This window comes from Notolepis coatsorum, assembly GCF_963971535.1.
Source record: "Notolepis coatsorum genome assembly, chromosome: 16".
Lineage (NCBI taxonomy): Eukaryota > Metazoa > Chordata > Actinopteri > Aulopiformes > Paralepididae > Notolepis > Notolepis coatsorum.
In genome coordinates, this window is record NC_140180.1 from 9,821,208 (window position 1) to 9,844,811 (window position 23,604).

The 23,604-nt window shown below is 42.7% G+C and overlaps 1 protein-coding gene across 2 annotated transcripts in view; it reads right to left on the reverse strand.

The window, feature by feature from the left end:
- Nucleotides 1–16,521: 16,521 nt before the first annotated feature.
- LOC311242868 (uncharacterized protein) overlaps nt 16,522–23,604 on the reverse strand; it is a 46,239-nt gene continuing 39,156 nt past the window's right edge. For both annotated transcript variants that reach the window (XM_084331934.1, XM_084331933.1), the window contains 3 exons: nt 21,045–21,141; nt 20,191–20,258; nt 16,522–19,249 (listed from right to left, as the gene is read on the reverse strand). In XM_084331934.1, the coding sequence (XP_084188060.1) occupies nt 19,241–19,249; nt 20,191–20,258; nt 21,045–21,141 (174 nt within the window). In that variant the 3' untranslated portion in view covers nt 16,522–19,240. The remainder of the gene's footprint in view (nt 19,250–20,190; nt 20,259–21,044; nt 21,142–23,604) is intronic.

Genomic DNA, 23,604 nt, shown 5'->3' on the forward strand with positions numbered 1-23,604 from the left:
TCTTTTTTACCCCAAACAATTCATTATGAGGCTTACCAAGACAGTATTGGAGTTTGCAAGTTAACATTAAAGACAAAATAAAATACCCATGCATTTAGCATTTTTATATTATGAAGCTAACCCGCAGACGGTCTCCAATGAGTAGTTATATCCAAACGTCGCTGGGTTGTAACTAAGTCTCTCCACGTTACTTCGCTTACACCAGTCACTTCTAATGTGCCAATAATGGCTCGACAATATTATAGTGGTATCTAATTAGCCATTAGCTCTCTATAAAGATACGCTGCTCTCGGTCTGTGTACAACTACATCAGACGTCTTCTCTCTCTCTCTGCTAGTTTTCCTGTTATGTTACCGCTGCTGCTGCTTGCACCGTCTACAATATATACTCAAACTGATCCCTATGGGGCTCAGCCTATTCACCTGTACAGAATCAATGCGCTTGCTCTGGGCTTGTCTGAACGTGTAGGCTGTCAGTTTATCGCGTTAATTAGATTAATTAATTACACAGCAAATTATCGCGTTATGAAAATTAACTCAAAATTAATTACAATTTTTTTTTTTTTTTTTTTTTTTTTTTTATATAATATTTTTTTTGTATCTCATTCATTCCATAATAATGTAGAATACACATTTACAGACTTTTTTTATTTTTTAATATGGTCCATTTGCATGTTCTTGGTATCTGATTCTAGGGAGATCTATCTCAGGGAATGTATTCCCAGTGTCAGAAATACTGTGGGCTAGATCCACAAAGAATGGATTCCCTGGTCTGCATCCCCTTAACAATTGTGTGCCGTACTGTATTGTACCCATTCTGCAATCTGTTAATAACATTTTCATTCAATCAATCAATCTGCGCGGTGATTGATTGAATGAAAATTTTATTTTGAGTAAATTGTAATGAACCAAATGAGAATATCAATACATTTTTTTGTATCTTTGACTGTGAATAACACCATGCTCAAATTGACCAGACCTGAAAAATCTAAGCAAATTAATAGATGGAAGATGATTAAACAGAAGGTTTTGTAGATACAGTACTGAATTCTGCCATCCGGACACATGCAATTTGAAATATGATTATATAATATAGAATATCAGGCATAAAATGGTTATGCGATTAAAATGCGATTAATTAGATTAATTAATTACAAATCCTGTAATTAATTAGATTACTTTTTTTAATCGCCTGACAGCACTAGTCTGAACATGTCTAGAAACCATGTCTAGGGGGCGCGTCTCTGGCGCCTACAACGTCAAGGATGGGACCCAATTAAGGCGAGCGAAGAATACTGTTATGCAAACATATGGCGTAAGATATATATCTTATATATATAAACAATATACAAGTTATACAAAATAATAAACGGAAATAATCTATAAAATCAGTGGGTTATCGTCGTCGTCAGGGGGGTCAGGGATCGCAGGAAGCTCCATCAACCTGGCTACTGGTCTGTACGCCACTTCTGAGGTGTCGCTGAAGACGTGCAGTTCTGTCCGACACTTCTCCAGTCGCACGGTAGGGGGGAAGTAACCGCGGGATGGCCACCTCGCGGAGTAAGACAAGTTCATCCTCCCACTCTCTCCATGTGGTAGCCAGGTGCTCGGGTATGGGGTCGTCCCAGCCCTGCTCCTTGTCCCACAGTTCTCTCACCAGCATCTTCGCCCGGGTGTTGTAGGGGAGGATACATCCCATTGGGTCGTACTGGCTGGCGAGTGTTCGGTACACACTCCGCCGAGTGGTCAGTCTAGTCGTGGACGTCTCCTGATCCGTCCTCAGAGGTGTGTGTCGGTAGTGAAGCGAGTCCGTCTTGAAGCGCCAGACGAGGCCCAGAGTCATCTCTTGCGCTTCGCCTGGGGTGTGCACCGTCCAGGTCTCGCTGCTCACGGCCTTGGTCTCTGGAGGGAGGTGCCAGAGAACTTGAGGGTCGCTACTGGCCCACTGTCGGAGGTCGAATCCACCGTTGGCTAACGAAGCCCGTAGCTTCATTAGGATGCTCTCTGCTTCTTCTGGCGTGGATACGCTCTGTAGGCAGTGGTGCGTCGCTCCCTTAGGCACATGCAGAGTGGGCATCCCGTCCCGCCTCAAGAGTGGGGTTGCGTATCTGAACACTCCGTCGACCTCGACTCTCGTAGTCTTCTGATCTAGTAGAGCGATGGCATACTTGTCCTCTTTGGACCGAACCATCTTGCGTTCGGTCTTGAATGGCAGCGCGTCTAGTGTCCATAGCCTCTCAACGTGCTGTAGGAGAGTGTTGTCTGTGTCGCTCACCTTGGTGTAAAGGCAGCGTGTGGACGTTGGTCGGCTGGCAGGTCCGAAGAGGGGGCCCTGGAGCGTCCACCCCAGTCGGGTCTTAACCGCGGCTGGGCATCCTTTGGGTCCGATGTGGGCCGCCTTGATTGGGACAATGAGGTCCGCGTGGTCGGAGCCAATGAGTAGGGTCGGTGTAGCTCCGCTGATGAGCGGTATGGGCAGTTGGCGTAGGTGGTCGTACTTTTCCCTCAGCTGTGGGATGGGGTAGTCGTAGCGTGACAAACCTATGTCGTAGCTCATGAGCGCCTTGCTGATGCTGTACCGCTTCTCAGGCTGGTCGATCGCTGCAATGGTGAACGAGACGTTTTCACCTTTGATTGTCTTTAAGTCTCGACTAATGGTACGGAGGGTCATCGTCTCCTCTGGGCCCCGCAGGTCCAACTGGGTCGCGGCGGAGGCGAGGAGGAGTGTCTTCTCCGACCCGTCGTCGAGGACGGCGTAGGTGTCGAGTACCTTGTCCCCGTGACTGAGGAGTACTCGTACTACCTTGAGGAGCACTCTGGGGCTCCCACTATTCGCGGGGTCGATGTGGAGCATTTCTGTTCCCGAGTTGCTTTGTAGAGCTAATCTTCGCTTGTGGGCCTCGCGCAGTGATTCGCAGTAAGCGGCGTCCTGCTTGTTAGCCTCACCCCACTGATTCATTTCGGCGGGGGTCAGTTTCTTGTATGCGCCGCACCGCGACCGCCAGTGTCCGCTGTGGCAGTAACTACATGTGATCTTGAATTCTGGAACCTCCATGTTCCATTCCTCTTTGGCGGGGGGGTTGTGACTCTTCTGTTGTGACACCGACTCGGCCTGGTACATCACTGTGATGGGCCTACTTTGGTCTTCTGGTGGGTGCTTGTTGCTCTCGTGCAGTGCTTCGAGGTGAGCGCCGTCACACTTGCCACACTTCTTCTTAAGGCGGCATTCTGCTGCCATGTGGCCGCGCGCGCAGCGGAAGCAGCGGCGGTTATCTTTAATCCACTGACTTACTTCGGCGGTGGTCAGTCTCTTGAATGCGTCGCACTGTGACAGCCAGTGTTCACTGTCGCAGTATTGACAGGCAATCTTCCATTTCTCCTTGGCGGAGTTGTGACTCGTCTGCCGTGACACCGACTTGGCCTGGTGCATCACTGTGATGGGCCTGCTTTGGTCTTTAAACCTCCTCGGTCCCTCTTTAATGTTCGAGCCACCCCATGCGAAGGTGTCAATTCTTAGGCTGCTAACCTCCCTGGCTAGGAAGTCAGCGAGATCCAGCAGTGACTGTTCTGGGCCATTCGGGTCACGGTAGTTTCGTTGCCGCCGAAAGCGTTCTTGGCGGAATGGGGGGAGCTTCTCCAAGATGCGCTCCACGTTGGAGTTGGCGTACAACTCGTACATCCCCTTCTCTCGTTGGGACCCGAGCATCCCTACTAGGGACTGTACTTTGACGGATAGGTCGTCCAGGGCTCGGTTGTCTCTAGCCGGGGGGAGACGTTCAATCTCACGTATCTCCTGAATGACATAGTCCCATGTACGTCCGTAACGTGCGTCGAGGGCAACCAGGGCGTCAGAATAGGGAGTTTGTGAATTGGAGTATGCCAGCGCTATGTTGTGCGCTCTAGTTACCTTGAGGTGGTTAAGGAGAATGGCATACTTGTATGACTCGTCCTGTACTCCGGACATAATTGTCTCTAGGCACATACGCAGCTCGGTATACTGCGCTCGGTCTTCTCTTGTGAAGTCTGGGAATGTGGGTGTCCCAATGTAGTGTGCCATGGATGGCTGCGACACTGACGCACGTGGGGGAGAGGCATCCGTGGCGAGTCTCCCTGTATGTTGGGTCGTTGGTTCGTGCTGGGCGGGAACCAGGGGCTGGGTTGCCAGGCGCTAGTCTTCAGCGCTGTCTGGTGCTCGAACTCTCCCCGGGGGCATGTTGGGGGTTCATGACGCAGCGTGTCGGGACTGAGACCGGGGCTGCGCTGTGCTTCCTGGTCTGAGATTGAGTAGTGCGGGTGGGCCCTCTGTCCTCCCTCGTCCTCAGTCAGGCTTTGTAGTCGCTCGGCTAGCTGCTCTGCGACGTAAGCAGGTTCTTCCCTTAGGCGGGTTCCCGTGTAGCTTCGTCGGCGGTCTCGCTCCATGTTTTCTTCAGCCTGGATGCGCCTCTCTTCAGCCTGGATGCGCCTCTCTTCAGCCTGGATGCGCCTCTCTTCCAGTCTGAGATGTTCGCGCTCACTCTCTCGTTGCGCCGTGGCGTCAGCCTGGAGGCGCCTCTCTTCCAGTTGGAGATGTTCGCGCTCACTATCTCGTTGAGTTCTGAGACGTTCACACTCACTCTCTCGTTGCGCCTGGAGGCGGTCCCTTTCCGCTGAGGCGGTTATCGTGGCGATCAGGACTTGCGCTAGCCTCTGGTCGGCCCCGCTTGGGGATGACGCTGATGACCTTGATTCGGAGCTGCCTGGGCTGGGCGGCGACCGGGTCTTCTCACGCGCTCCAAGGTCCATCTCGGGGGCGCGGTGCTCTGTGGGTATAGTCAAGTCATGCCCCGCTTGTCCCCCCCTGTAAGCTAAGTTAGTTTCACTTAAACTAGCTTGGGTCTCTACATCTAGGGTTGACCCCTCGGTAAGGTTGGGCATGCTTGAGCTACTAAGGTTATCCCTGCTTAGCATCCTCTTGGATAAGCTATGGGGTAAATCTACAGCGTAGCCCTCCAAGTGGTGAGGGGGCTGACGCTGGCGCCTAGGGCGCTCTAATGGGGGGGATCCGGTTGGAGTGTCCGCCGCTGGCCATATTATCACTAATATTTTACTGATACCCTCCGGCTCGAAGGACCAATTGTAGCTAAGGGGCTACACAACCCGGACTGTATTGAGATGTTAGATTAAACCACTAATGGCGGACACTCCATTAACTGCGAGGGGACAGTGAAACCAAGTTAAACAATCACTTTAATATTAATAGAAACATACATCTTATACAGAACGCAGATCTCCTGTTATTAATAGAATGTCAGTGCAACAATGTCAGAGGTAAGTATAATTCCTATACTACTGGTACCCGACCGTTGGAGCTCTGAATGGAGTGAGAAGAAGCACGCAGCACAGGAAAAGCAAGATGGTGGATGGAGACGGTGGTCCTCTGGAGATCCTACTCCAGAGAGCTGCAGACACACTTGGGATAATCCGGTCGTCGCTGGGGAGGAAAGGGTCTCGTACGGACCGGTCCTTGTATTCCCAGCGCCCGATGGCAGGATTAATAGCTATTAGTCCAAAAGCCTGTTGGCATGGGTGATCGCTAGTTAGCCCCTTTGTACCTAGGCTAACCCGCAGGAAGTCTTCAATAAGTAGTTAGATCCAGAACGTCGCTGGGTTCAACTAAGTCTCTCAACGTTACTTCGCTCACACAAGTCACTATACTGTGCCAATAGTGGCTCGACAATATTATGGTTGTATCTAATTAGCCGTTCGGCTCTCTATAACGATACGTTGCCTTGCCGTCTGTTTACAACTGCGCCAAACGTCTTCTCCACAACACACTCTCAGACTATGTTCAGGCATGTTCCAAGAAACCCGTGCATGCGCTCACGCTGTCTACGGCGTTAAGAGTGGAACATATACAAATAAGCGAATGATGAATACTGGTGGGTAAACAGATGACGTGAAAATATATATCTTATATATATAAACAATATATAAGTTATACAAAATAATAAACGCAGACTTTATGTTTTAATCTGGACCTTCAGAGCAATACATGTTCAAAAATAAACATTTTCATTCATTCAAATGTGTTGATTTCCTGTTCCTAACTGAACACTTATTAACATGTGTTGTTTTTAAACACACCCATGTGTATTTACTTAGGGATAACATACCGGTAGTATAGAAATGTTATTTCATAATAATTTTTTTTTTTATCCACTTTTTCTCACATTTTTCTATATTTTTCTCCCATCCCAATTTCGTATCATCCAATTCAACCCTCCCCTGTCACGAACGCTGTTTCTTGCCTCCCACAAGCCGGCTGCAATGTGGACTAAGTCATACATAGCACAAGTCCCCTCCGGTACTTGAGGTAACAGCAGTCGCATCTTTTCACCTGCGCAGCTCGATCTCTCAGTGTCGAGGAGTAACGCGTGGGAGGCTCACGCTGCCCCCGACACTTCCTGATTCTACTGCGCAGGCGCACCAACCGACTTGTAGGAGTCGCTTGTTCACAACGCCCGATCCCCACCCTTCAGTTTCCCTCCCCGTAATACGGCCAATGTGTATTACTGCGGACGACCAGCTAAACTGAAAACAATGTGGAGAGCTGGATTCGAACACGCGAATCCTAGCGTCTCCACACTGGTGGCGAGTGCCTTGCCCACTACACCACCTAGCCGCCCTTGTTATTTCATAATATTAATGTAAAATAATGATCATCATTTTCATTAATCCCCTTGGGGAAATGCGTCCTCTACATTTGGCCCATCCTAAATATGACTGGGCGACAGTGGCTTGGGAGGTAGAGCGGTCGTCTGGTAATCGGAAGGTTTCTAGTTCGATTCCAGTTCCTCCCGGCAGCGTGTCGAAGTGTCCTTGAGCAAGACACTTAACCCCTAACTGCTCCTGATGAGCGGGTCGGCACCTTGCGGTGTGTTACCGTTAGTATATTAGGACAAGTGCATGACAGTAAGGTTAGATTTTTTTTAATTTTTATTTCAGATAATGGTTGAAGAAGTGCGTCTTTAGTCGACGGCGAAAGAAAGAAGAATAACAAAACAAATGGCCTAAGAATAGAATGAAATGGAATAATAATAGAATAAAAGATACAGTAAATAAATACAGTAAAAATATACTGAAGTCTACAGTAGGTGTAATATTGCGTAATATTGCAGTGCTGTTTAAAAAGACTCCAGGAAGATGGTAACTGTCACTCTGTGCTCAGTGATGCAGTGAGGCACAGTGATGCATTGTATAGTCTGATGGCTGTCGGAATGAAGGACTTCCTGTGCCGTTCAGTGCTGCATTTAGGTAGTGTGAGCCTATAACACATGCCTTCTCTATTTAAACGACCACATCAAACAAGAGGTGGACGCAGGCAAATACTGCGGCATGGTCATGCTGGACCTACAAAAGGCCTTCGACACTGTCAATCACACCATTCTGATTGACAAGCCAAAAGCAATTGGTTTTGATAGTCTATCAGTGAGCTGGATGCAATCCTACCTGGAGGGGAGAGAGCAGATGGTGGAGGTAAACGGTACCCTATCCCCCTCCCTCACAGTAAGCTGTGGTGTTCCACAAGGAAGCATACTAGGTCCGCTACTGTTCCTAATTTATGCAAATGACATGTCGTCTGCTTGTGACTGCAACTTGTTCCTGTTTGCGGACGACTCAGCCCTGCTGGTCTCTGACAAGAACAAGTTACAGGTTGAAAAAACCCTCGGCTCAGAACTAGGCAAAATCTGCATATGGCTCGCTGATAACAAACTATCTAATGATGGGCAAAACAGAGTCCATTCTCTTCGGTTCAAATAACAAACTCAGCAAGACCGACGGCTTCTCAGTTACAGTGGGTGACAATATTGTCACAAGGAAAGAAGATATTACCTACCTGGGTTCCATCCTAGAGGCAAATCTTTCCTGTGACAAAATGGCATCCAATGTAATAAAAAAAGTCAACCAAAGAACTCTATTCTTGTACCGGATCTCCTCACTGGTAAACAAGAATACCCTGAAGACTCTAGCAGGAGCACTCATTCAAGGGTACTACGACTATGCTTGCACCTCATGGTACCAAAGCACCTCAAAGGCGCTAAAAACAAAATTACAAACATCTCAAAACAAACTGGTCAGACTACTGCTTGACCTTACTCCTAGAACCCACCTCACCCCTGCCCACTTTGACAACCTAGCATGGCTTAGAGTAGACGACAGAGTACAGCAACTTGCAATGGGCCTGGTCTACAAGATACACTACACGACCAAGGTACCCATGTACATGACAAAATACTTCCCAAAGGTCAGTGAATACCACGATCACAACACCAGAGGGAGCTCCACAAATCATGTTAAACCCAGATTCGGCTCAAACAAGGGACTAAACACGTTTTGCAATTATGCCACATCAATGTGGAACGCCATACCCAAAGCTGTAAAGGAATGTGAATCACTACCCACTTTCAAAAACACTCTCAAAAAACACCTAAGGGAGACTGCAACTCGAAACTGGCCCCTGTAAATGTCCGAACACAACCCCCTCCAATGTACAGTAAATTACCAAGTATGGTCTTGTCAATAATCCAATGTACAGTTTTGTTTGTACAGTTGTACAGTGTCCCCCACCCACCCCTCCTACCCAACCCCCCCCCCACCCAACCACCTCCAATGTACAGTCCCCCCCCACCCCCACCTACCCAATCCAATGTACAGTTTCTACGTCAAATGTATATACTTTTTTTTTTTCTGGACTCTTTTTGTATCACAAACTACTGTAATTGCAAATCTGGTATGTCATAAATGTATAGATGTAGCAGTACTGTCTATCTGTATGTCATATATGTTACGATGAATTGAAAATGGGGGACCCTGATGTAAACAAGACGAAAGTCTTTCTCTGGTCTGCATCCCCTTAACAATTGTATGTATTGAGCTGTACTGTACTGTACCCATTCTGCAATCTGTTAATAAAGTTTTCAATCAATCAATCAATCAATCAATAACATGCTCCTCCTGTCAGCCAAGTCTGTATAGTGGGTGGGAGGGGTTTTCCCTGATGGCCTGGAGCTTAGCAAGGTTCCTCCTCTCTGCCACCCTCGCTAGAGTCCAGCTCCACCCCAACCACGCTACTGGCCTTCCTGACCATCTTATCCAGCCTGTTTGTGTCCCCTGCTCTCAGTCCGCTGCCCCAGCAGGTCTGTTATATATATCCGTTCAGTCTGTTTTTGTATAAGTGAATGTTCTTAAGAGCGAGAATTTTTTGTCCTCTTAGTCCCGGACTATTTGCTCTATCCCTTGAACCTTTAGCACAGTACATAAAACAATCCCAGTCCATAACACCGATCTCAATTAAGGGCACACAGCATCACATTAGCTTATATGCAGATGATGTAATCTTGTTCATGCAAAACCCTGCCACTTTCCTACCTCATCTTCTTAAAGTAATAGATTATTTTGGCAATCTATCGGGATTTAAGATAAACTGGCCAAAATCGGCCTTCCTTCCACTCAATGTGACTGCGAAGGCTACCACCCTCCCAGCAAATATACCCATGGTAGAACACTTTAAATGTCTTGGAGTTGAAATATTCCCCACTATAAGCCAAACAGTGAAGTATAATTATTCCGGATTGCGAGACAGGATCACAAATTACTTCGGCAGGTGGTCAAAAAAAAAGAAAAATCATTACAGGCCCGAGCGTCAATAGTTAAGATGAATGTATTGCCCAGAATTAACTTCATCAGCTCGATGTTACAGTTACCCCCCCCCCCTGCTGGTTACTGGCAAAAACTACACTCCGCTGCATATACATTTATTTGGAACAACAAACGTCCACGATTAAAAAGATCCACTGCACAGAGAAATAAAACCGACGGGGGTTTAGCCTTTCCAGACTTCAATTATTACTTTAAAGCGTTTTCTTTGAGACCACTGATCACCTGGTTTGATTCTCAATCAGCGGTATCCTGGAGACCATTAGAGGAGAACATAGTGGCACCACATAGACTGCAGGATATAGTGTACACCAACTTATCAATTAAGCAATGCAACTTAAGATTTGGCCCTCTTATTAAACATGTGATCCGGATATGGCATGACACACAGAAAACGTGTACTAACCACCATAAATGGCACAGGCAATCTCCCCTATTTAATAACAATTTAATCCTTATTCAACAACAACCTATCGGATACCCTGGTTGGGAAAAGAAAGGCATACACACATTGGGGGATATCTTCGATGACCATGGTCTCCGCAGTTATCGAGATATATTCAACAAATATGACCTCACCAGTTCCACTTATCTCTTCTATTTACAATTAAGAGCAGCTTTGAAGGCTCACGGAGTCCCATTAGATGTTCCACTTGAGCACCACAGATTTCACAAATTATTTTATGACGAGACGTCGAGAGGCTTTGTCTCTGACTTTTATAGCCACTTACTTACGTCCTCATATAAGGTCCTTCCCCTAGACTCGGTTTGGAGGAAAGATATCCCAAACCTGGAAGTAGTGAAGAAGAAGTGATTGGGATGCAGTCTGGGCAAACGTACAGCTTTCATCACGCAACCCAGATCACCAACAGATTCATCTTAACTTTGTTCATAGGACTTACCTGACCCCTAGACGATCATTGCACCTAATGGGTCTCAGACCGGACTCTCGATGCTCCTTGTGTTCAAACGATGCTATTGGTACATATATGCATATGTATTGGGAATGCCCTCCTGTCAAGACTTTCTGGGAAAATGTCACCACTCAATTATCAGAATTTTGTCTCTGACCATACCGACACTTCCTTCTGTATTGTTGTTGAATGATGTTTCTCAGTTATCGTCCTCTGTACATGTAAAGAGACTCATTTTTGGCGGGTCTTATGGCTGCCAAAAAGTTGATAGCGTCACGCTGGTTTCAACCGGATAAAATGTGCCAGAAGGTATGGGTTCTCACCTATCTCGATGTGATTTATCTAGAGATATCCACTGCACGAATTGTAGGTGTTAATGAAGCCAGCATAGCAGTCTGGGTAGCTGTGGTGGATAAGATAAAGGAACGCATATACATTTGGAATTTTCTGATGTTGAATGAAGTAGTGGATGTATAGTCCAAGTGGGGGTCCTGAGGGGGGGGGGGGGGGGGGGGGGGGGGAGAGTGAGCAAGAGCCCATGTATTGTATTTATTATTTTTATGTCTTTTGATCTACTTTCATTCTGATTTAATTACTGGACTGTCATTATTGTTATTATTTTTTCTGTTATTGTCCTGTGATTTATCGTTGATTATTACTGTTACTGTATTGTTTGTCTTGTTTCATGTAAAAAAAGGGGAAATAAAAAAACATTTGTTCAAAAAAAAGAGAGAAATTAGATTTTTCAATTGCCTCTCTGCTGTTTAGTTCAGCACTGTGGGCAGCGCCAAGCAAGCCACAGCGCCGCTGTCCCAGCTGAAACGTATAAAAGGGAACCTGTGTTGAAAAACCATTGTGTCCCCCCGAGAACATTTTATGCCCCCCACTCATTTGTTTCTGCAGCCTGGTGTCAGACTTTTGGTGCCAGTTCTATTGAAGCCTGTATTAAAATTCTAAATATACAATCTTATCTGAGGAAATGTACATCAACCAATATATCAAACGTTAGCTAGTTAACAAAGCAACTAATTGCAGAGGATTCTGACATCTGAGGTAATAATAACCTGTTTAAATGACATGAACGAGGTTATGGCTGCTCCCATTCAACTCGGTGGTGTTCACGCACTACACAGTGACGTGATGACCCTTCCTTCTTTTATCGTGTCCTTGACTCTGACCTACTGATATCCCTCATTCTGGTTTGTCTCGACGATGCTCTCGGAGTGATTTCTGACGGTGATTTCTAGGGGCGTAACGATGCATCGATTAATCGAAATGCATCGATTCTAATGTGTTCGTTTTTATAATCAAAATAAAGAAATTTATTTAAAAAAAATTTGTCTATTGTTTCTATTGACCTATAGTCCATTCATGCTGAGTGAATCAGTTCCCCCAGCCACATTTGTGTATTACATTTTTTTGGGGGAATTAACTGAAAATGTATCTAATCGAATCGTGGTCAAATGAAGAGATTTCATGATGCATTGAATCGTTGCCTGAAGAATCGTAATCGAATCGTTACACCCCTAGTGATTTCTGATCTTCTCTTCAGCCCTGGAGTCTGAAGAAGAGAATGAGGCTCCAACTGCTCTATCTGTGAGCACGGCTCTGAAGAGAACCCGGCGACATGGAGAGAGGTAGATGAAGAGGAGGAGAGAGATGAAGGCGGGAGTGAGGGTGCTCCTCTCTCTGTTCTCCCTCACCCTAACTCGTCGCTGCCCTAACCCTTTTCCAGTGGTCTGGCTCCCATCTTCTGCGCCTGGAGATGATGTCAGCTAGTCGTTGGATGAAGACCTCTGAAACTGATTCTGTTCCGTGTTGGCACTTTATATACCGGGTGGGTACCATTCTGAGCGTTTGTTTTAACCTTCTTGTGCCAAAACAAGTTCCAGATGAGTGGTCTTTACTACACCTAGGAAGATTCAAAGATGGCGTCAAGTAACTAAACTAAACTGACTTTCAAATAGTCTGAACTTCCTGTGTGCTAAGCTCCTCCCTTCTGGTACTCCTTTAACGGGTTAAAACAAACGCGGATACAGTCGGGGCCCATAAATAATTGGGACATTGACACCATTTTCACAATTTTGTCTCTGTACACTACACCACGATGGACTTGATATTAAACAATCGAGATGTGCTTTACGTACCATAAGGAGCACCACAGATGGTGAGAAACATACAATAGAGAGCATCTTGACCGGCAACATCACCTCCTGGTTTGGGAATAGCACTGCAAAAGACCAAAGCAGACTACAAAGAGTGACACGTTCAGCCGAACGCACAATTGGAGGGGGGCTCCCCACCCTCCAGAACATTTACTACAAGCGTTGCAAGGGGAAGGCTAAGAGAATTATTAAGGACTCGAGCCACCCGAACAACTGCCTCTTTGAACTGCTGCCGTCAGGCAAGCGATACAGGAGTCTCAAGGCGAGCACAGAAAGACTCAGAAGTAGCTTCTATCCCCAGGCCATCAGGCTGCTAAACGAACAATGAATGAACACTACACAACAACAACCACCAAACACACATAGCACACACATCCACACGCACACACTCACTTTAAACAAACACACTGTAGCACCCACTCCACACACTTTATAGCACACACCCACTTTAAACAAACACACTGTAGCACCCACTCCCCACACTTTATATTTATGGATGAAGGATTGCACTACAACTCGTACACCTTACTGTAAATTGTACCTAAAATTGTACCTCATCCCATTTCTGCTTTGCACTAGATAGTACTGTACATTAGTACACTGCATAGTATTGTGTATTGTATATTATATGGTAACTCAGAACATTGTACATATGTCTATACCGAACACTGTGACCTCATTTTCTTTTTTCTTCTTCTAAATTCATGCTATATTATGTTATTATGTTATTTGATACTATCTTGTCTAGCACAGTCTCTGGAGCGTAACAGTAAGAAGCATTTTGTATGAAAGTATTCTGTACTTCTGTATGACAACTATTAAAGAACTTGAACTTGAACTTGAAACACCACGGGACAAACCAGGAAGTAGATGAGAGAAATCCACCATCCAAACAGAAACGCATAAGCTACATTCCCACAGGTCAAGAGGAGCCTGGAGAAGGAGAGAAATGGTAGTATAAAATAATTACAGAATTAAGTGTGATGTAGAAGGTATTCATTGGGAAAGAGAATGGGTCTCATTCCCGAACGAAGTTACGACAAAAAATGTCGTCTTAGCCAGATTTCGGCCCATTTAAGACATATTAGGGCTGGGAGTGGGAGTCCCCAAATTTTTTAATCTGCTCTCAGCCACGATCAAATCTCATGATTGATTGACTAATTTAAAATGTCATTATAACTTGACAGACTGTGTTCTCATAGTGATTCCTTCACGTCAACGCTACAGGCCTCCTTGGAATTAATTACTTAATCATAATTAAAATAAATATGACAATATTTGTACGATAAGAAATTACGCATTTGATGTCGGAAAAATAAATAATATGGATTCATCTGATCACAGGGCAGCTGCTTAACCATATCTGAACCAGCTATTTTGGACAAATGTATAATTACTTTAATTACTCAGATATTCAAACACAATTATGCAATTATTGTGAAATGATTGAAAATAATAATTATTTAATGCCTTCTGTGGAATTTGTATTTCTTATTTGTTACACATCTGTTTGAATGATTAATTATATACATTTGAAAGAATGCAGGTCAACATGCAATGTATCCCATTGATTGGTATACAATGGGACAGACCTTTGTTTGATTGATTGATTGAAAACTTTATTAACAGGTTGCAGAATGGGTACAGTACAGTACAGCTCAATTACATAAGGGGATGCACACCAGAGAAAGAATTTCGTCTTGTTTACATCAGGGTCCCCCATTTTCAATTCATCATAACATAATGACACACACGACACAGATAGACAGTACTGCTACATCTATACATTTATGACATACCAGATTTGCAAATACAGTACTGTTTGTGATACAAAAAGAGTCCAGAAAAGAGTACATTTGACGTAGAAACTGTTGGAGGAGGTTGGGTAGGAGGGGTGGGTGGGGGATAGACTTACACTGTACAAGCAAAACTGTACATTGGAATATTGACAACCATACTTGGTCATTTACTGTACATTGGAGGGGGTTGATATAGCTATAAACCTGCATTCCTTCGAATATATCATTAATCAATTAAACGTATATTGAAATACCTATACACCAACACTGAAATGACAGTGGATAAATAAATAAGAACTAAAGCTAATCGGTGCACTGGAAATAGACTGCATTAATATTCCATAACAAGTCTTGTGTGCGCCTACGAATGAACAGTAGCCTATAGGCTTAATTATGGAATAATAAGCCATACTGCATTCATTCATTACGCTCCCGCCTTAGGCTATATATATTATATTTCATTCATTCATATACAGTACTGCGCGCGTGTGTGTGCGCGCGCTGCGGCAGGTGTACCGCAAGCTGTATATGATGCCAATACATTAATCTAGTTTTGATGGCACGCAAGCGTGATTACGAAACCTAGCCGCATTTCTCTGAGACGCTCTCTGATTGGCACTGACTGACGCTAGGTTTCGTAATCACGCGGCTCGCAAGACTCGCAATGCACTTCCGCCAACTCATTTGCACACAGCTGCTTCACTAGTTGCCTTATAAGGAGCTCTGGAGGCGGTGTTTTGTATGCAAATGTCCTGAACGGGAACCCGCTTTCGAGTTTAAGACAGAATGCCATTCTCCAAGCAGATATCAGATCATATAATTTGTGCGACCTTTTCAGCCACTTAAGACGTATTACCAGCACGTTCAGGACTCCGAGTGAACTTGTCATTGATTATTTCTCAGTGGTTCCAAGATAAGTCTTCCAGAATATATCTTTGAAACATTTTCAGGAATGAGACCCAATAATCTTATTTTTTTAGTGCAGCCTTTCAGATTTAATTTGAGGGTATTTTACATCCAAACCAGGTGAACGGTGTAGGAATTACAACCATTTCTACATGTGCACTCCCCCTTTTTTTTTAACGGACCAAAAGTAATTGGACACGCATAACGATCACAAATCAAATTGTCACTTTTAATACTTTGTTGCAAATCTTTTTGCAGTCCAGGACGACCTGAAGTCTGGAACCCATAGACCTCACCACACGCTGGGGTTTGTCCCTGGTGATGCTCTGCCAGGCCTGCAGCTGTCTTCACTTCCTGCTGGTTCGTGGGGCATTTTCCCTTCAGTCTTGTGCTCAGCAAGTGAAACGCACGCTCAATTGGGATTCCGGCCAGGAGATTGACTTGGCCATTGCATAACGTTACACTTCTATGCCATAACCTGTTAAACTCTAGCCATATTTGCAGAACATTCTCCTAAGTACACACCCAAGTAAATGGAAGATTGCTCCACTTCTACAAGGTCCATTGGCATGTTCTTGGTATCTAGGGACATCTATGGACCTCTGGGAATGTATTCCCAGTGTCAGAAATATTGTCTGTTACCTGGCCATGGAACAGCTGAGCAGCCAATTGTCCAATTACCTTTGGTCCCTTAAAAAACATATAGAAATTGTAATTCCTACACCGGATTAATTTCAAATCCATTGGTGGTTTAGAGACAATTGTGTTGATGTCCAAATATTCATGGACCTGAATGTAATTATTTTGAAATACTGTTACTCTGTATTAAACTAAAGGGAGGAATTCTAAAACTGTACAAATAAGTTGCATTTCTGTTGTTTGATCTATGTTTTGTAAAGAGAACATTCTTTTTGTATCATGAATGAATGTATACATTTCCAATAAATGGAAAAGACTAACAATAACTTGCCTGGTGGTTTAATTTCTCCTTATAGGGTCGACATGTTCTAGAGAATCATGTTGGTTAGATTAAATAAGATGGTGGTAGTACAGTAGTGGTTTTATTCAGTCATCGCACACAATACAATATGCACAATCATTCCACAATCTTTGATTTGGCAGTGACCGAAAAGGTACAGACTGAAGCATGATGCTTATACATGCCTGTCCTATATTCTTAACAAAATTAAGACTCAATAAAACAGTATTCTAAAAGAAAATAACAAGAATTCACGTTTGTAATCTTCAAAATTAGCTATATAAACTATTTTCTTAAAAACCAAAAGCGAATTACTCATTCTTAAATGTATATCAGCATTGTTCCACAAGTTAACCCCAACAATATACATGCATCTCCTTTTAATCCCTTTCTTAGCTTTTTGAACAGTACATTTACAAATGTCTCAAATCATATGTAAATCCTGACCGTGTCATTAATTTGCACACATTGCTGTCTGTTTTCCAAGTAGTTCTTCAGCCAAGAGTTGGATAGCTCACTAATATGTTGTGATCTATTATTCTATTGTATCAAAAGCCTTCTCCAGGTCAATATAAATACCAATAGAACACTCATCATTTTCAACTGCCTTTGTTATTTCTTCTACCATCTCCATCACTGCATATGTAGTAGTTCTATTTCCCCTAAACCCATACTGGTGTTCACTCAATATTTTGTATTTGCCAATGAAAAGATCCAGTTTCACAAATGTCTCTTAATATTTTAGAAAATTGAGGAAGTAGAGACACCGGTCTATAATTGTCCATTTGATGCTTATCTCCATTTTTTTTATATTGGAATTACCTTTGCTGATTTAATATTATTAGGAAAAACACCTCTTTGAAAAGACAGATTGCATATGTAGGTCAAAGGTTTTACAATAGAATAAATTACTTCTATAATAATTACCATGTCAATGGAGTTTATCAGTTGATGTTTTGTTTTTGAATTTACTTACAATTTAATTTACCCCACAAAGGAACATAGAACTGATATTACCATTAATCAGATTATTAAACATATCTTTTTTATCCTCGGGCACAACAATTTTGCTGGCCAAAGTAGTTCCAACACCCACAAAGTAGTGAAATCTTGGATTGGATAAATACATGTTGTGTTGCTGTTTAGACTACAGGGATATGTGATGTCTTGATGTTTAGAGTATGTGTCTGGGGAGGGTGTAGATGGTTTAGTCAGAACAGCAACTTAAAATATTAGACAAAACGTGACTCAATGTATTACCTCATGGAATTAGTAAATGTGTACTTGCTTGTATTTAATTAATATTTCTTATTCAAGCAAGAGCATTGGTATCTTTACATTCTTAGACTGATATACAGTACCAATATATTCTATAATATATCAATCAAATAAAAATTTGTAAAGTCAATCAAATTTAACAGAACTGATTTAAGTAGTGAATCAGGAGCTTAAATAAAGGGACATGCCAACTATTTTAAATTAAAGAGAATCCAGAAAAACAACCAAAGGCGTCAGGATACTGATGATGAAGGTAAACTTTCTGAAAACCAAGGCAAACGTTGCATCATTCTATAGCTAATCTATAGACGCACAACTGTATACAGTTATATACTGTAAACAGTTTGTATCCAAGGTTTGTATCAACATTTACACAATTATTTGATTCAATGGTGGGTTCTGTTTTATTTTATGCTGCTGGAGTATGGGGTTTTGATGATGCACCTGAATGTAATGCGATCCAGAACTGGGCCATAAGATACTTTTTAGGAGTCCATAAATACACACCAAAAGGGGCTATAGAAGGGGACATGGGGTGGGACTCTTGCTTGGTCAAGCAAAAAGGTGAAATGGTGAGGTTATGGAACCGCCTGGTCCAGCTGCCAAATGGCAGGGTGACAAAAAAGATTTTTAATTGGGACAGAGCACACGGGCATCCCTGGTCAAGAGAGATGTCCATGATTTTTTCTTCTACTGACTTGAGTATGATTTTTATGAACAATCTGCAATGTAAGGTTCACATAATTAAAACAAAATGATCAACAATCCATCAGGATAAATGGAAGGTGGAGATTTGGAAAAAACCTAAACTTAGAAAATATGTTGCAATTAAAAATGAGTATTTTACCGAACCTTATGTAATGTTAAACTTAAAGAGAAGACGGAGGTCTCTGTGTGCCCAGTTGAGGTCTGGCACCCTGCCATTGGCTGTGGAAGTGGGTAGATTCCAGGGTAAACCTGAGGAGGAGCGGTTGTGTGTTCTGTGTGATCTGGGAGTGGTGGAGGATGAATATCATTTTGTTTTTTATTGCCCTTTGTACACCGCTTTGAGGAGGGCTTTATTCGAGAAAATTCAAATTGTAAATCCGGATTTGTTTTGGCAGTCTGAGAGTTGTATGTTGAGTTGTTTTTTTGTGGAGGACATCTTCGGTTTTGCAGGATTTTTGGAGAAGGCATGGCACTTGAGACAAGACACACTGTATCCTATATAATTGTATTTGAATTCATCTTGTTTTTCCTGTTTATTTACATTGAGTAGAGTTTGTGTTATATTACGTTTTATTGTATTTTCTTGTATTTTCTTATGGCCATCTTGGTCTATATGTCATTTGTTAAGTAATTGGTAAAGTATATTATTATATACTTATTGTTATCTGTCTTGTAAGCCCATATGGGCTGGGCATACATCTGTATGTAAGACACGAAAATAAAAAATATCAAATCAAATCAAAGACACCAAGGAAAGTTGTTCTGAGGACGGCCGTCTTTCTGGATATTGCACAGATCACCGACCCTATACACACAAACACACACACACACATGACTAATTAGTATTGGCCATAGTAGCAGTAGTACTACTAGTAGTAGTAGTAATAGTAGCAGCCACAGTAGTATTAGCACAAGTAATAGTTAGTAGCAGCAGCAGTAGCAGGTGCCAGAATGTGCTCTGTGCCTGAACAACCATGATGGATATAGCAAGCTAGCATAAGGACACATAGTAGTTTCAAGTTCAAGTTTCTTTAATAGTTGTCATACAGAAGTACAGAATACTTTTATACAAAATGCTTCTTACTGTTACGCTCCAGAGACTGTGCTAGACAAGATAAGTATGAAATAACATAGTATAGCATGTAAATTAGAAGTAAAAAATTAGGTCACAGTGTTCAGTATAGACATATGTACAAGTACATAGTACAACTGTAGATTGTATAGTATAGCATTGTATAGTAGTGTACATAAGACCCAGTGCCTCATCCGTAGCTAACAGTGTATTGCACTATCGCAGGACCTTATGCTTATGCTTATGACCATGCTTTTTGTAAACTTTATGTACATTATACCTGTTATGTCTTATTCTTATTACTTGTATTATTGCACAAATGTCTTATTCTCATCCTATTCTTATTACTTGTATTATTGCACAATCGCTGCGGGCACGACCCCCCGCATTTCACTGTATGCTTGTATGCCGTGACAAATAAAACTCTTGACTTGACTTGAAGGCTGCAAAGTTGAAAAACGAATGACACAACTAATTAATACCAAATATGGATACACAAATGTAACGTGTATATACTTTATGTCCCCGGACCATTTTATTAGTGGTTAAGATTGAAATTATCCCAGAAACAGGATCCCACTGTTGTTATTTTTATCATATTCGCAAAACTCATGGTAACTCAAGTTATTACTGGCAGAGCCTGAGGTACCCCCCCCCCCCCCCCCCCGTTTTACCTCCAGGTCTGACTTCCTCTGCAGACTCCGAGGCTCTCTTCTCCTCACCTCATCTCTGTCAGCCCTCCCTGCACACACGCACGCACACACACACACACGCATGCACACACACACGCACGCACGCACGCACGCACACACGCACACACAATAGCAATATCAGAAGTTGTAGAATACGATTGAATAGTGATAATAACCCTCACCCTGTAAGACTGAGTTTAAAATGTCCCTCTAAAAAACTACTACTACTACGAGTACTATTGGGTACTACTACTACTACTATTGCTACTACTACTACTACTATTGCTGCTACTACTACTACTACTATTGCTATTGCTGCTACTACTACTACTACTACTACTATTGCTACTACTACTACTACTACTACTATTGCTACTACTACTACTACTATTGCTGCTACTACTACTACTACTATTGCTGCTACTACTACTACTACTACTACTACTGCTACTATTGCTACTACTACTACTACTACTACTACTACTACTACTATGAAAACTTGAAAACTTGAAAACTTTATTTAACAGATTGCAGATAAAGTTTTCATAGTAGTAGTAGTAGTAGTAGCAATAGTAGTAGTAGTAGTAGCAGCAATAGTTGCTGCTACTACTACTACTACTACTATTGCTGCTACTACTACTACTACTATTGATTGCTGCTACTACTACTACTATTGCTGCTGCTACTACTACTACTACTACTGATACTACTATTGCTGATATTACTATTGCTGCTACTATTGCTGCTGCTACTACTACTACTACTACTACTACTACTACTGATACTACTGCTGCTGCTACTATTGTCAACAACAACGATAATGAGATTGAGATTACAGTGTTGTTTGAGGACTGGGTCTTTTTGATCAGGTGTTGGTGGCAGGTCATCATCTTTCTTCTTGTAGTAGTAGGGCTGATCTGGTGGTCCGAACCGCTACACACACACACACATACACACACACACACACACACACACACACACAGGGATGTTTGAAGCTTCAGGTCAGACTTTAAATGAACTCTTTATTATTATTCAGGCTGTGTTCCAAGTGAACCAGGAAGAGGCAGACAGCTGTTTTAACCATCCACAACAATAATAATAACAATAATATATATTTATTCAATAGAAAAACAGGCGTTTAGGTAGAAATTGCATCATTTATGTCCGTCCCCAGGTTTACTTTCCAGATAAAAAAATATATAAATAATGGAAATTGTGGCAAAGTGGAAATAGCACAGTTTTGTGGAATGACCCTGTGGTGGATGGTCGACACGTTGCCTGCATGTTATGCATGAACACGTTTCTGTCTCTGCCTGTTTGCTGCCTGTCTGAAGCTTCCTGGTTCACGTGGAACAGGGCAGAACTCCACATGACTTCACCGATTACACTACTGGCAAGTGTTTCATACCAGTTAACCCTTTCACTGCCACACTACAGAAGGTTAACCCTTTACTATCACACTACCGACGGTTAACACATCCTGCGCCAAGAACGAGTTACGCCGCTTTTGCCCGCCATGCATTGAACGCCAAGAACGACTTATGCCGTTTTTGGGATCAATATTTAATTTTTTCGCCATGGCATTCATAATTCATCCAGCCAACCTCCGGACTCCAGCGGGACCCTGTATGAGATTGCAACACCTCAATACCGCCGCCTGGTGGATGGTCGGGCGAGTTACACTCTCGCCAAAACCGGAAGTGCCGATCGGTGCGTCGAGGAAATCCCTCCGGCAGTGATATCTTGTTACGTGGCTCCAGACAAACACTATAGTGCATTTGGATCGCTTTCTAAACTTAATAATCTATATGATTTCGGCGTTTATTGCGCCATACAAACCGGAAATGGATGTAGGAGATCGGCGTCAAATAATTGGGATCTTTTTCCTCCAGTCTCATCGGCGAACGGTAAGAGGACAGTAATGTTATTTTCAGCCCGATTGTTTATTCATTTCACTGCAAACCATCTGATCAATATATCAACCCATACAAAAATAAAGCCGTTACTGACTATCAAGGAATTATAAACAACCCCGCCCCCTTTCCTTCACGCATGATGAAGCATAATGTATACCGATCATATACATTTAAATTTTTTAATATAGGAAAGAAACGATATGTGTCAGGGCCTATAACTCTCGTTTTTGGAATTACTGCTATACTGTCTAAAAACATACTTATATTCTAGACGGTATTAACACAACAATGTATGAATGAAAAAATATAACGTTCCCACATCCTGAACGATAGATAATCCATGTTGAATGGGCCATAGTAATGTCAATATAGCAATACAATTTAAAAAGTTATAGCCCTGCAAAGAAGGTAAACATCTCCATAGGCTTTCAACGATGGCAGACTGGGTATATTGATGGATATAACGTACAGTTATGTCTATAACCATAGTTATATGAGTGTAGTGACGCTCTGCGTCATACTGGAATCCACTTCCATATCAGTACTAGCACTGAATACATTTTCACATGCACCTTTACACACCCATCCACCTGGCCACACCCCCATCCGCTCCTCTACATAAGCAGGGGTGTGGCCATACTAACAGCTCCTTCCCAAGTCTTTCGATTTGATTTGATTTGATAGTTTATTTGGTAGGGACAACACATCAATGAACATCAAGTACAAAATACAAAATGTAGACATGCAGGGTTGTAGCAAGAGCTAATTTACACCCGTAGTCCCTAAACAGGAGACATAAAAAACTCTTTCAATAAATAAATAGCCTGCTTAAGGTAAAAGCATTGTGACAATCAATGATAAAAACAACAATAAAAACAAGTTACATAACTAAATTAGATTAAAAATTATCACAGTTCTGGTTTGCCTTGAGATGCAGTTTAAGATGGGTCTTGAACATGGAGTATGTGGGGCACTCTCTAATCGCAACTGGTAGGTTATTCCAGTAGTTACCACCTTTAACAGAGAACACAGTTTTTGCAAAGGTAGTATACCGAAAAGGCACCTTACAGTCCCCTCTACTGATGGCCCTGGTGGTAATGCCAGTGTCTCCTTTTTGTTGGATGAACTCATTTAATGGGGGAGGGGCAAGTCCATGCAGAACCTTGTACATGAAGCAAGTATATTTAAAAACTTGGAAATTCGCAAAACTTAGCATGTTATGTTTTTCTAAGATATTACAGTGGTGAAATTAATTTGGTTTCCTATCAAATACTTTTATGGCTTTTTTGTAGAGTAATTCTATTGGTGTAAGAGTAGTGAAATATGAAAGAGACCAGTTGATAAAACAGTACTCAATGTGTGATAAAATCATTGAATGCATAAACATCCTTGCAGCATTAACTGGTAGGCAGGGCCTGATCTGCCTGAAGTTTTCGATGTTAAACTTGACTGTGTTTGTTACTTTCTTCACGTGACTTTT